At 33.5% G+C, this 16,336-nt stretch overlaps 1 protein-coding gene across 1 annotated transcript in view; it reads right to left on the bottom strand.

The window, feature by feature from the left end:
• The window catches only part of LOC147074427 (protein dead ringer-like), a 277,198-nt gene that overhangs the window by 134,598 nt on the left and 126,264 nt on the right, over positions 1–16,336 (bottom strand). The window contains exon 4 of the mRNA XM_085943960.1: positions 11,762–11,834. Within this exon, the coding sequence (XP_085800086.1) occupies positions 11,762–11,834 (73 nt within the window). The remainder of the gene's footprint in view (positions 1–11,761; positions 11,835–16,336) is intronic.

Genomic DNA, 16,336 nt, shown 5'->3' on the forward strand with positions numbered 1-16,336 from the left:
ATATACATTTGACTGAAAAAGGTTAATGTGCACTATTTATGACGGATCTTAACAGCCTACCTCCACCCTTCGCCACTGCCATGTAGGTACAATACGGATACACCCAACCAATATACAAAAATAGCACTTATTTAATAATGGACAAAAGATATGAATCGAATATCGGTGCATATACGTTAAAAAGCTCTAGAAACAGATACAATAAATCATTGAGAAAATATATTAGGTACAAAGTACATAACTTCAAAAATATTTACTAATTTATGAAAATTGGTTCACTTTTAATAGTACTATCAATTAAGCCAACCACGCGATAGACAGTATCATGAAATACTGCGTCGGTCAAATCCATGGCACTCTAACGTTCTCTCTATTCCCAAATGATTACATTAAAAATTGATGATATTTCAGCCACAAACTGCATTAATTATCGTTTTTGATTCTAAGCGGAATATTTTTGCCTTCGACAGATATTATATTAAAAAACACGTTACGAGGACATTTTAATGGTTATTAGCTATTTGTCAACCCATTTAGTCCTTCTACACAGAGCGTTGGAGCGGAGCTCGGAGCAGGAGCACGGAGCACTGGAGTAATGGGATTTTATCCGGAGCAGGAGCGGAGTCAGAGCACTGAAAATTTGTAGTGCTCCACTGCTCCGGATGTTTTTTATTACTAAATTTTCGTCCTAAAATCCAATGAAAATTGTATATTTTGACACTTTGCAGAACTGGAATTATAAAAAATATGGCAACACTGCCGAGTGATAAATAACCTCATCTTTTTGACAGAAGAGGTAAACAATGAGAGACGATTTGCTGTCGGTTTTGTTTAATAGAATTAATAGGTAATGAAAATGACGATTATTTTAAAACAAAGTACTTATTTTTTAAACATTTATATACATATTATAATATTTATTAAAACTTTTTACCCGGAGCGGAGCCGGAGCAAGTATTAGGTCCCGGAGTGGAGCTGGAGCGGAGCAACTCAAAAAAGGGTCTGGTCTAACGCTCTGCTTGTACAGTGTCAAACGCATATTGGTAACACATTTATTTTAGCCAGCACACGAATGCTTACGGCTTTATAGACGGCCACACTAATTGGTTATTAGACCACAGTGACTGTTTATACTTTATACTGTTATATAATTACCAATACTGGAGGGAAACTATTTTCATAATAATTAAATTAAAATAATGAAAGTTCGAGGAGTAGAAAAATATATATCACTTTTTTAACTAAATGCAAAACACCCAAGATCGATTAATCACACGGGCGAGTGACTGCCTTCAAGCATCGAGTAATAATAATCACTGGAAAGATTAATTCGTCGGATCATGAACGGTCAGCGCCCACTCGTTTAGGGGCAAGTAATGTAACAGTTGATCTCTACTACTCGGCCGAGTGCAACTGGTAATGATACGTGAGCTTTTCGCTGAATTAAAATTACTGCGAAAGCTCGCGCAGAATAGTTTACACTGCATAATTGATTATTCTTTGTTAATCTCACTAGTCAACGCCAGAGTGAAAGCTTAAAGCTTCCCCTAGCTTCTTGAACTCTTGTCGATTACTAACGATTGATTTTGATCATTTTTTTTTTCGATTAAATCTACAGCAAAAATATGTGTTTAATTGTACTTGAACACTACCAGTCGCGCACACACAGAAAAATGTGGAGTCCATTTCGAAAGAATATCAACAATAATTTATTATTTATTTTCAAGGCGGCGCGAGGGGGCGAGGTTAACAAAATATAGCTGCTGACTGACTTCCACCTCCCCCTACCACTCTCTTACCCAGACACTCCGTACTTTAAGTGTAGCGATAAACGCCTGTGTGTAACTTGAGGTGCTCACCTACGAGTTATCGCAAGCTGTAATCCAGAAGCGGTTATCGAATACGGCTTAACGGTCATAATTATTATGTCATTTTTGTGGTGTCCGCGCGGTTGTCTTTTAGACATGCATCAGAATAATAAAACAAATATTGGACGCCCCTGTCACCTGTTAATGAATCCTATGTGTCTTCCAATGGACACATATTTTGCGTGTTGTAATATTCCAAGAGTGGGGAAAACTCGTTGAGAAGGCTGTTCGACAACCAAAGCGTCCATGTCACGATTCTCAATCATGACGTCCTGACGAAGACAAAGAAGAAGATATATCACATTCACCTAAATAATGTGTATTTGTCCAGGTTTTTAATACCACATATTGTCACTGAATGCATATCTTTACTTACTTGGGTAAGCCATGCGAACAAACGTATCTAAGTTAGTTCTACCTATCAATGAATGAAATGTCTAGATTCTTCTGACGATGGTATAAAAAGTTGATTTGCAAAAAAGTGATTGATGACCACAATAGAATTAGAATATTATAAAATTTTAGATAAAACAACAGCACAATAGAACTACCGGAACCGCTAATTTTTTATAGAATTCCGGTTTGGCGCGTTCTGGATTTTGTTCTGGGTTCTGGGGTTCAGTTCTGGTTCCATTTTCAATTCTCACAATACAGAAATACTAATACACAATATCATATATGTACGTATATTATATAGGGGAAGTTTGGTCAAACTGGATAACAAGATCTCATAGATAAAGTCACATGGATTAATTTCACCGATATTTTTTTTATATTATATCATTTTAAGAGGTCTTTACAGGGAAACTGCCGGATATAGATGATACGGGTAAAGCGGATAAAGCATCTCTTTCTCAAGCCTCTTTCAATTTATCGTATCAGATTGAGTAGGTGTCTACCTGCCAAGATTAATAATATAATTAATTTACTGAAAATCATTTCAATCCTACGTCAGGATAAATCCCATATTGCTTCCCAAATGTTGAATCAAAATTCTGACTGAAGTTGAATGAAGCTGAATAAATACAACCAGATGAATTTACATACAATGCACCACGTGGGTGACATGCGCCCAGCACAAATATGAATTCATAAAAATAAAATTAGGCGACCCGAGATTTAATATCCGTCAAATTTAATTTCAATCTTGCATTATTTAATGAATCAATGACTTTTTTATCATTAATAAGAATCTGGTGCAATAAATTATATTTAGTAGGTACCTTACCTTGCAGGTAATATTTTAATCCCGAATACATACTATTATGTTATGTATAATGAAACTCATATTACAATGCACTCCGTTTATAGAAACGATAACCGCCAAATATATCAACAGTTTTCTATTATATCAATTAATAATTGACATGTACCTACCTATGTAGCTATAGCAAATCGAATTTACACCATTATTACCTTCCCTCTTCAAAATTACACGGTTGAAAAAAGTACATCTTAAATTCTTATGCAACTAACAATTTTATTACATATTATTATTGTTTAACACGTGAAGAAGTTATCAAATTCAACGTCTATTATCAAAAATTTTCGTGACTCTACAACCACATGTGGCTCTTGGCCTCGTCCATCTAGGTCTTCCAGGGTATTTAAATCCAACTAGAGACTATCCCTCAATCTTGTACGAGGTCGACCAGACCTTCGTTTGCCTTCCGAATTCCAGAATGTAAGTTTCTTTAACATGCTATCCATTATTGTATTATTATTTGTGATTAGTACTTATTTACGTAATTAGATATTAATGTTAAAAAATACACCCACTGCGGCATAGAAATAGCACAGTTATGACGGGTCTTGTAATTTTGCTATTTTTCGCAATCAATATGAGCATATAGTCTGACTAGATCAGTGTTTCTCAATATCAATTCAGCGGTATGAAACGACTATATTGCAAAATATAGTGCAAGTGAAGCGTCTGATTGCGATTGATTTCGTCACGTAAAACCATTAATCTATTTCAAGCACAGGGCACAAACACTTGCGGATGCACGGGTTTTGAAGATTTTATTGGGATTTTTGGAATAGGCAATAGAAATTCTAGGACCACCAGAAATTTCTGCGGACCACCGGTTGAGAAACACTGGTCTAGATTAACGACACGCAGAGTTGCAGGTGTTGTTCCTTTCCTCCTATATATTATACCACCCTCTAATAAAGCGAGATTGAGTGATTTATTTATAAGCAATTCTTTTTACCACGTTTTTATTAGCTCGTATTCTTGTTTGTCCAGTACAAATTTTTTCTTGTTGTCCAAGATTTGTATTGGACGATTGAAGATTTTTAACTAACTTCCCGACTAGCTAGACATTTGAAACTTTTAGAATATATCAGAACACGACGACAATGCATTCTTTTAATACAGCCATTTTTAAGCAGAATCGAATTCATTTTCAGTTAATTCTGTTTTGTATGGAAAGTTATTATTGTTGGTAGCTAAGGGGGTCCCCTAGCAACTAAATTATTAATATATACGTGCGTTACTATGGAAATCAATATGAAATGTCAAAATGACATTTCAATATTTTCCATATTTATTCAGGATATCTATCAATTAAAATAAAAAGTTTTCATTAATACATAGAATTGTCAAGTTTATATGATTCAACAGAAAATTTAAAAACGTGATATATAAAAAGTTCTGTAATTATTTAATTATAAGTAACCTAGTTACTTTTTTATTAAGTACCAGAAAGGGTAGGTTATATTGTTGCCTAAGTAATAATAATGAAAATACATCGTTATCACATTAATTTACTTATCCAGACTGCTGATAGATATAAAGCCACATCCTGTATGCGCATGTGCAGGAAAATCGACCAATAGAATCTCGTTAACCCCTTCGGAGAGTGGTGCGCGCGTACACCGCGCCGTCCTCGGGCACCGTCCAGACGTCGAACACCAAGAGACGATACCCTATTTATTTATCTGATTGACAATCCAATTTGTAGAACTTCGCGTCCGCCCGCGCCTGCGCAGTCGCGTGGTGATGAATTGCCATAATTAATTACAAAGAAATTAAGACCGTTGAGTACGTGATGCACGCGCTTATCTCGTCTGTTTTATGGGGATAGAGGGAGAGATGGCATAGCCGGTAGGTCGGCCGGCGGTCGGAGAGGGTTAATCGATACAACTGAGTGTCTGAGATATTCAACGCATGATTAACTATTAATGTAATAACATCGTGAGTATTTAATCAAATGAGGATATTATTTTGGACGTTTTTTATTATTTGATTTTGAATTGTGAAAAAAAAACATTTTAATTGGAAACACAGATACATATTATGATACCTACTGACACTAATAAAATAAGGGTTGAAATTGTCAAATCAAATGTGTACTTACTTATATTTGTTTTCACTAAGTCTAATTTGTTTAAGATGTCTAACTGCGATTGATTAGTTTTAAGTTATTCTAGTATGCCTGGTGCTCAATATATTTTAGCCCAGGGCCCCTTTAATTTATTTATTTTATTTATATATTTTAATTTATTTATTTTTAACATATTGTCGACATTACAAATCATAAGTTTAAGACGTTCACAACATGACATTTAGAAACAAAGTAATATAAAACAGTATTACATAAAAAAGAGATAAATCAGTATTAAACATTTATACAAAAATATAAATTAGATAAGTACAAGGAAGTACACCGGATGAGTTAAGCAGACCCTATTTTTAGGAATTCATAAAAATTAAATATTAACAGAATTTATAAAACAACGTCCACCTATACTCATTTCACGTAGGTGGAATATATCAATACCCGAAGCAATTTCGTTGAACATAGTTATCGCCCTCCCAATTGGCATTACCAGTGGCAGGTTGGTTCTGCACCTTGGGAGAATAAACAACTGATGCTCTCTATTCCTAAGATAATTAAGTGCAAATTATCCATTCGAGACTCGTAAAATTCAAAATAAATGCATGTGAATTGTAGCCAATGTCTTTTCCTTCCATTGACAGCCTTGTGTAATTCATAAAGATAATCTTACTAGATGAATTTTAGAGTTAGATGTCAATTCCACTTTGCCGTAGCATAGTCACCGTAAGCTTTCTTATTGAAAAGAGATGGCCGTATAGCATTGTGATCAAAAATAGGCGTTGATTGTGGAGCATCATATGCAGTAATGATCCAGTTATTCGATAAGAACATTAATTATTTTATATTGATTGGTATCAAATATCTGATAACATTGTTAAAAAGAACGTTATTCCGACCATGTCCGATCCTAATAGGTTCATATGGGCCTCCACAGAGTAGAGGTTTGTATTAACAGATTTTTTTTTACGAGAAATGGATGTCAGCCACTTGCTCAACCTATTAGGTCCATACCCTGACTCACACACATATTGAAAAACAATATGTGTACTTGCCAAACCCAGGATTCGAACCTGGGACCCACGGCATGATAGTCCAACGCTTATTCCGCGCGGCCACCGAGGGTGTTAAACTAGAACTTTATATAAGTACCTAACTAGGTATTACACGATACGTTCAAATTTCTAATTTACTCAATTATATATATATTTTCTGTATTTCCCTTGTATTCCGGTGAGTTTATTATATATTTAAAATGTTTAATTACGCGTGCATTTGATCTCAATACTATATGGCCGTCTATTTTTGAAACGGTGACGTATAATAATTACGACGAATTTTTATTTCCAGAACGAGGTAGAGGTGAATTTAATATTTAAGACGGTCAAGAACACCAACATATTATTTGTTATCCGATAGAATTTGCTTTATATGGGCTACCCATTGGCTGATATAAATAGTCAGTATTATCAGTTATTTTAATTAAATTTTATTGTGTATAATCTTTTAGTTTAAACTATGATTTTTGAGCACAAAAAGCTACACAAAACCGTATTATAAATTTTTACTGAGTCTACAATAGCTTGTTCGATATATGATAATGATAATATAATCAGAGTAATAGGTACATAGGTGTTTATAATACCTATATGTCGACCATTGGTTCATTACACGCGAAGCGTATGAAAGCTGAAACCTTAATTAAAATACATTAGTACATGTCGATCATGTTTTTTGGTCTACGCCAGATCAATCAAGATTGCGTTAATTATATATATCATCGTGACGGTATCTCTATTCTCTGCTCTACGCCAGAAACGCCATTAACAAACTGCAAACCGCCATTATTTTAAGAGCGATAAAAAAGACAACGTGGCTACATTTTATATTGCGGTATTCCACACCTCTTCATATCCGGAATGATCAGCCAACTGAAGAGTGTCTTCTGTAATATAATCAAATCCCAAATGACTAATTTTCACGACTTTATGGAACCTGGTAATATCATGAGATGTAGTATGTAGGTACCGGTGGCCAAGGGTAGAGGAAGGCTGATAAGATCCGACATAAATAGTGCACACTAAACTATGTCAGTCAAACATATTTATTTTCATTGAACTCTACAATGCGTAGACAGTGTTTTGTTAGTTTTTAAAATTCAATTTAACTCTACCTAATCCAAGCTGTAGAAGATAATTGTCAAAAACAATATTCATTTCTAAAATAAAATAAATAGATAGTAGAATACTTTTTATCGATTATGATTAGTGATTACATATTCTTAATTGAACGAAAACAAATAAATAAAACTGAAAAGGTGTACTATTTTTGTTAAATCGCCCATAGCATACATAAACTATTATGGTTTGGTTAGGTTAGGATTTGATTGAAATTAAAAACTAGCCAGCACCATGTGTAAATGGTATTCTAATATCATTGAAAACAAATAAGTATTACTGACAACGTTTAGTGTGCACTATTTATTTCGAATTTTGACAGCCTACCTCTACCCCTCGCCCTAGGTAGGCACGTATATCTCGTTTAAGCCTAAGTTGAATCATAAATGTCAGTCTCTTTAATTGCATAATAGTGTCTTTTATTAATTTGCAAAACTAAACATTAGAAATAATAAACATTACGAATTTTAATGATGTACCTATATGTAGTAGGACGCTATTATTAAAATTTGTTAGGTTTTTTGCCATTTCTGTGAATTTTCTAAAAACTCAGCCGGTTTTAAAAGCTCAACGCAACGACAGGTGTGTGTTTTGAGCTCAAAACGCACTAATGATCTTTTTAGGTATTCGTAGGTATTCCCTTGTATTTAATGTAATTTCTACTTAATAAATTTATGGTTATATTTTCTAGGAATTTCCCGAACATTTATGGAAAGTCGGTACCTAAAAAAATCATAAATCAAATAAGTAGACAGATATAGAAATGACACCTGCAATAATTATTATTTCGATAACTCGTATAGATGTAAGCGTAAACCGACTGAGTACTGACACCACATAAAAAAGATCGGTAATGGCATTTTTTTGTTTGTTTATCCATGATTGTGAACCGATAGTTTTCCCATGCGTGTCTTTGATGACGCGTTGCTCATCTTGCAGCGATGCTACAATTACGATCGACATGAATAGTGTTGGATATGACACGATCTCGTGTTTGACTTATGCTTGATGCTAAATCGTGATCAAAATTAAAGCACTAGTTTTATTTATAGTTTATGAAATTGAATTCCATTTTCAAATAAATTTGAGTGACAACCGGAATTATCGATTATTTTGTCAGTCGTTACGGTAAGTGACAGTTCTTTGGCAATTTGGAAAATATTAATTTATAAGTCTACGATCCCGCAGGTGTTCGGTTTGATATTCATCGCGGGTCCAGAGAGTCACAAAATTGAAGTGGGCGTAAGATATTATGAGAAAAAATATAATGTTAGTAGGTACACACACAATAATTAATCGTTATTTCAAATGTGGGCACTTGATAGATCTCCCATTCGCCGGACGGCTAAATCGGGCATAGTCGTGAGCCCCAACTATGATAAAATACTCTGATGATGATCGTGTGTCATGAATCATGGTATCGTCACTTCGGAACGAAATTACCACCAGCGACAATGTCTAAATCCGAGATGAGTGTAATTAACGCGACATCTTATCGCGGGAAAACAAAAATATTAAAGTAAACAAACCATTCCCTTTAACTTCATTCTCGTGATATATTTGTGAAGCGAAAAAGGCCCTTCTTGCTATTAATCCTAATTAGTAAAAATAATACTTAAATAATAAATTTATGAAAACCAAACAAACGTTTATCAATAAATTTCACTTATTTTTTCCAATCTTATAAATTTATTCTAAATTTGAAATACTACGTACATTATTGTCATGATGAGAATGAACAATCCGTATATTATACCTATATGATCATGATACACTTAGGATAAGTCAATCATTGATTTATGTAGCGTGCAGTGACTTTTACCTATAGGGATTCTGTTAGAATGATACACAATATATACCTACTTAAAATTTGTTACATATTATATTACATAGTAGGTATAATTATATTGTTATCAATAGAATGGTGGCCAAATGCCGATGAAGTAGGTTCAGTGTGTAGCAGTGGCGAAGACTCCATACTAGGCGATTATTTAAAGTCTACATTCTTAAGAAAAATATTATTTAATTGCATATTGACATATTTATATTATAATCACTTGATTATTTTAAATTCTATAAAAATAATTTAATTTACCAACGACAGATGTCGTATAATATGGTGGAATGTATTATCCATACAGATTACAAAACAAATTGCAAAGGTTTAAAAAATATATACCACAGCGCGCCATCTGTCTTGACATAAGTACCTAAACGTCGGATTTTTTCTCAAGTAATTGTGATATTTTTTCGTATGGACCTAACCTCAGTCAGTCTATCGAATTGTATGAAATATGGTAGGCTCCTATTGCAGAGCCAAAAGCTTCGCGCATAATATTGTTGTGATAAACTGCACTTTGTCCAAAATAATTAATAATTAGATAATTTAAAAAAATAATTTATATGGAGTTTTATCGCATATTAATAAATGACAAACTAGTAATAATGGTTTGTATTTATACCTATTACTTAAATAATATTATAAGGTAAGTAATTCAATGAATACTTGGGCATGCTCTGCATCCAAGACCGGACGCAACTGGTGCTGATTTTATTTAATTTTAATTTTTTTTTTTTTTAGATTAAAATTCTATATTGCCATACAATTCGGGAATATATATATTACCTAGCTTATTTTTTACGAGTTCCGATTCTTCAGTCCGTTTGTAAGGGTATTTTCTTTTAAAACTTTGTGGAATAGATAGAAATAAACTGTCAAATGCATTACGCAAGTTGTATTTTTATCTTTACGTTGTCTTTATGTTATGCCTATGGATAAAAGAACGTAAGTAATATTTAGTATAAGATGTAAAAAAATCTATGTGAAGTGGGTACTGCATCAATAGAATCGAACTAATTTCAGTATAAAATTAAATGAGCATAATTTCAACAAACAAAAAAACACGTTTACTCCAGTGGGTCTATTCTATGCTTATCGACCGCTAAAGTGATAAAGTGAAAAATATTATCAAACTTAGGGTAGGTTTGTATCAAAATATTAGCACTTATTGTAACAATTACACGAAGCCGGTTTTTATTGTTGCAATAAGTGCTATATTTTAACAGCACCTATCTTGCTGCTGTTAAAATATCGCACTTATTGCAACAATAAAAACCGGCTTCGTGTAATTGTTACAATAAGTGCTAATATTTTGATACAAACATACCCTAAGTTTGATACTATTTATCAATTTAGTGTTCGATAAGTATAGAATAGACCCACTGGAATTGATGTATTTAATTCGGTTTTAGTTATGTACTCGTATAATAATTCCATCTGTTAAGGAGCGCTTGGATTAAAATATTACAACACACCTTTCCACCGAGAAAGAAAGATATTCAAAAATATGAACGTTGATTTAATACGCCTACGATTCGTGTGAAGTTGAAAATAATTTCACAAAGAAAATGTAAATGCAGAATAATTATATTAATGCGAAGCCGAGGGTCCCGACGACCTCTCATCGCGAGCGGTTCGCGTTCAAAACTTCTGCGGCCCTAAAACCGAAATGCAACTGCAATTATGCTAATTTCACATTATTATAATTCATTATTATTATTCACATCCTTTGTACGCGAGAGCGAATTTTCGCATTGCAGATGCAAATAAACCGAAAAGAATAATGATTATGATGAAACGCGTTAAATGATTCGTGGAATTGATTATTATTAAATTTATTTGTCTTGCGAAGATTTAATGCATTCTGCTTGTGACTTACGTTTATACACTTGCTATAATAATTGAAAATTGAAACGTTTAAGATTTTGTTTCAATTTGACATTAACATAATATGAGACCTCATCAAATAGTATTGAATACAAATAAAATAAACAAGGCAATGATGAAACGTGTTAAATTACGTGAATTGGATTATTTTTTGACTTACGATGTTTATACACTACAACTTATTAAATATTTTTTTCGTTTATATTTTATACGATAACACCTTCTTCTTGTGAGTTAATTATAATAATGGCTTTTACAATTAAAATTTATACTTCAATTTACAGCACGAGAACATTATTAAATTATGTAGTTAATAAATCAAAATTTTTTGTGACTTACGATGACTTATTTGCCAACTGCATTATTCTAATTAAGTAATATATTTACGTTACAACATGTGACGTTGTCAAATACTCAATAAAAAATAAATTTAAAGTTTAAGATGAAACGTGATAAGTTTATTGTAACTTAAAATGTTTATGCACATTCGTTGTTAACCGTTTTCTTATAGTTAAAAACTTTTTGATTTCAATCAATTTTAATATTACACAATAACAGACCTTATAAAATACATATTGTTAACAAAATAAAGAAATGATTATGTAATGGTGCTAATATAATATTATAAAAACATTGCAAAAAACTTACCTCTTTTCTGCATGAAGGAGAACAGGTCATCCAGGAACTCTTTCCGCTTAGGATCATCGTTGATTTCGTACAACTGCAAAAGAAAAGTACAAAAATCAGTATAAAAGCTACAGTACACCACAATTTGACGTAATATAACTAAGCAGTACCTACATAATTTTTGTGATTTAACAGAACATTGTTATTAAGGACAGTTTATAAAATTTATTTGCGCTATTTTTTTTCATTTACGTCAAACCTTGTTTTTTTTGTATCAACATCTTCTAGGATTCTAATTAAACAGGACAGAATGGTCTGAATTCTCCGATACTGACAACTAACGAGCCATGGGATTGTTAAATTACCAATCATTATAATAATATTCTATTTTTAGATGTAATCAAGAGAGGTGAACGACTTGTCTTCTTTTGGATTGAGACTATTTTATATTTAGATATCTACATAGTCATGATAAATATTATAAGTAGATACTTTTAGTAAAAATTGTGTAAGTACAAAATGTATCTATTTTAAAACAAAGTAACCAGTTTACTTAATTACATCTTAGTGGAGGTTTTTTGCAAGCCTTTTGCTTCAATGTGTGTACGTATGGAATCGACGTAGTTATTTTTTCTTATTTAGGTTGACAATAATTTTAGTAACAATAATTGTCATCTCAATTTGTCATATATGTCGCTAGATGCGTTAAAATAAGTACAACTAACTCCAATACCGTAGAATAATAATTGAAACACAGTTATATTTTTTACCCTACCACATTTAGAAGTTACTCAATAGTATTTATATATCGATCGATCACTCTTTTCGGAGAAATCCGTATCATAAAGCATCATCAAATCATATCATGGCACGGCACCAATCTCGAGATATATTTCATTATAAACAAAACACGAGCGCTAAGAGGTGTTGTTTAACCCCGCAACCCCGATTTAATTAATCAACTGCGATCGCCAGACCTCGAATCTTTAAACATCAAACCCTCTAGGAACCGATCAAATGTTCAAGGGTTTAATGATTTCTATCATTATTAAAAATTATAATATAATTCATTTTAACATTCAATTTATATATTTCAAAGTACCCACACTTCTAATTCAATGTAGTGTAAGTTTATTTGTGATAGGGTCTCGTATCCCCTTTGCACCTTACTGAACTTGCCGGTAGAAGGTTTCGTGGAACGTCTGGTTCACCACTGTGGGAGTCATGGTGTTCTGGGTGAAGAAATCGAGATTTGTGGTTGCTCCGATGGATAAAGGAGCGAGTTTTATTTACAGCGTAAACAGTCGGTACAAGAGTATGTTACAATCAGTGGCGGCCGGTGACAAGAATATGAGGGAGTGCAAAAAAGACTCACCTATTTATGCAAGAAGTCCATCCTCCGATCCTTGGATTTTGAAAACACGTCAATAACACGAATATTAAAGTCTGGTATTGACGATATCAATTGTTTTTCTATACTAAGCATCGCAAGAGCATTTAGCCTGCCTTGAGACATGGTATTTCTCAAAAATGACTTAATCCTCTTTAAAGTTGAGAAACAACGCTCACTTTCCACTGAAGTCATCGGAATTGTACAAATTATTTTTAATAGGGTAACACTTTCACTAAATACTTCCAGTAAATTATTATTAGTGAAAAGTTGAAGTATCGACAATGCTCCATCAGTAACGTAGAAATCTTCTCTACTGTATAAGACTATTAGTTCATTTTTAAGTTTAAATTTGTCAATAATGTCGTATAATGTGGTTACCGTATTAAAATCTGTAGTTGGAAAATTTGTATGATAATCCCGGAACTTTTCACTAAAAAACAATTTGGCTATTACTAAATGACCTTTATATTCGAAACGATCTTTCGCTTGGTTCACTATAATGTCGCATACTTCATTGCATATTACAGAATGAGGTAAATCATTGGGACGACGTTTTTTCGATGGTTGAATTTGTGACATATGATTATTTTGACGAATACATTGTATAGCACGCGTAAAGTGTTCAATGTCCATATTTATCTCCAACACGTCCTTTGACCTCGATTGAAGTTGTTTAAAAAGTATATCACAGTTTGGCATAATTTTGGCAAAGAAATCTAACCAATAGTTAAAATTGTCTTCGTTTAAATACCGTAACAACATTCCAGCTTGATTAATGGTATCGGCGTCTAAATTTTCAGATTCTAAAATGTGTTCCATGCACTCTTTTAACTGATCGCGATAAGTATGCACAACAGTAACTGTTCTTATATTGAAATTCCACCTCGTTGTTGGTGCTGCTGGTATTTTTCTATGAACTATTTCTTTCAAGATATCAGTTCGCTTCGCAGACCTCGAAAAAAAAATTGGAAACGCTCGTAAATTAGCAAAAAAGTTTCGGACTATGGTGTTAGCTGAAACACTTCTTTCCATTATCAAATTCAATTGGTGTGCATAACAATGTATGAAGTGTGCGTGTGGATACGAAGCTTTTATCAAAGCCTGTACACCACCTAATCGGCCACTCATCACGGATGCGCCGTCATAACTCTGGCCAATTAGTTGTGCTTGTTTAATGTCGAGAACTTCTAGTTCTTTCAAAATTTCAGATGCAATACCTGCCGCAGTGTGGTTTTTCGGCGTCATAAATTTCCAGAATCGTTCATGTATCTGTCCGCGTAGTTCATACCTTATGACCAAAACAAGTTGTTCTGTAGTAGATATGTCCGTTGTTTCATCTGCTTGTATAGCTACAAACTTGCTTTGTGATATTTCATTTTTAATTTCGTTACGGCACACCTCTAGAATCGAATCTAAAATGTCATTTTGAATCGTTTTTGACGTACCCTTAAAAACACTATTGCTCTCCAAATGCTGTTTCATGGCTATGTCAATTTCCGAGACAAAGTCAATAAGCCCTCGGTAAACACCTGGATTATTTGAATCTGCAGATTCATCATGTCCTCTAAGAGCTAATTCAAATGCACCACAGAACTTCACACAGTCAATCAATCTGGATAAAATATAACGATTTTTGTCAACACGTTCGTTAAATTGTTTCACAGATAAACGGTACCCTGCATCCAATTGTGAACGTATATCTATTTCTCCCAAGACTGCAAGTTGCATTTCATTTAAAATATGTTTTTCTGAACCACTGTGTTTTTTGATTTTTACTGACAGGTGGACCAAGTCTTGAATCCCATGGACCGTCCAGTTAACATCTCCGCCGAACAACAGACACGGAAAACAAAATAGGGTATTAAGAATATTACATCCGCAAAGCCATTGTGTTTTTGAGTACATTTGCACATTAAATTTCCGATTAACAATCTTCGATTTCACTGTACACTTTTGAATTAAATTTATACATGGCAAAGGACGGCCTGCCACTTTAATATCAATTCGTTTGGAAAAATCGTGACGATTGTCCTTAATATATGCAACTGAATACACGGTACTCATTGTAAATACTATTAAATCTATATTATAAACCCAACTGTCGAACGATCAACCCATAGACTATATCAACCAAACTAACAGTCGTGAATATGATTATATTTTTGACACAATATGCATCGACATGAAGTTCGTCATTTCATTATAATAATTAGGCTTCCAACTGTACCTCGACGCGTCGCCTGAGTTATATGTAGGAATATTCATATTGGTTTGTGAGGTTTGTGTATAAAGTCCAAATGACTAGCTTATGTGTGTGTGCTTTCGGCCGGTGCACTGTACTTGAAATGAAAAGAATATGAAAAACATCGTTTCCAACGAAGACTCATGTAGTCTTATAGAACTTTGGTGATTTTGATTCTACAAGCTTCATTTCTTTTGTCGCTGTGGTTGTCCGCTATAAATGTATGCGTGAAAAATGTGCGTAAATTCAAGGAACACTTCGAATAATGCTCCTGCATCGATGGAATTATTACGTGTGTATTGGTCGCGTCTCATCGACATTGTTTTTTCGACATTTGTGTGTATGGGTGGCTGAGGCGAAGTGTTGAAACGCTTGCGTCACCATTGTTCGAAAACGCGCGGAATTTAAAATGAGTGATTTCGCATAAGTTTTCGATATCGCATTTTTCTGAATACATGGGGGTTTTATATTACCTATATATTTTTATTTAATCTATGACGGGAGTGCACTGCACACTTTGCTCCTTTACTAGAGCCGTCCCTGGTTACAATACCTATAATATGATACTGCTTCAAGGCCCGAGTCTTGGTAGAATGATATGTTGTGCGGAGCGATACGGAGACTGAGATACCTATATACTTATATAGATATCGGGAACTTATATTCGAGAGACATGTCCAATGAATTATGATCCGCTATTTATTGACGTACTCATAATGAAAATACTATCTTGAAAAGAGTATTTAGGAAATAATTATTAGATAGATCTAATTGAGTCGGCTATTTTATATGGAGTTTGCGTCATCGGATATAGCTGACTACATGGAAAAACGGATATGCGGAAATTATCATTGCAGTCAGCTATTTACTGAGTTTTCCATACTTGGACACTAAGGAATTTATAATAATTGCTGTCAGTTATACCTATAATATCGCCGAACAATATGCTGACACGGATTGA

The sequence above is a fragment of the Rhyacophila brunnea genome, unplaced genomic scaffold (assembly GCF_057557595.1).
Source record: "Rhyacophila brunnea isolate RB1 unplaced genomic scaffold, BYU_Rbru_1.0 scaffold_16, whole genome shotgun sequence".
In the NCBI taxonomy this organism is placed as follows: Eukaryota; Metazoa; Arthropoda; class Insecta; order Trichoptera; family Rhyacophilidae; genus Rhyacophila; species Rhyacophila brunnea.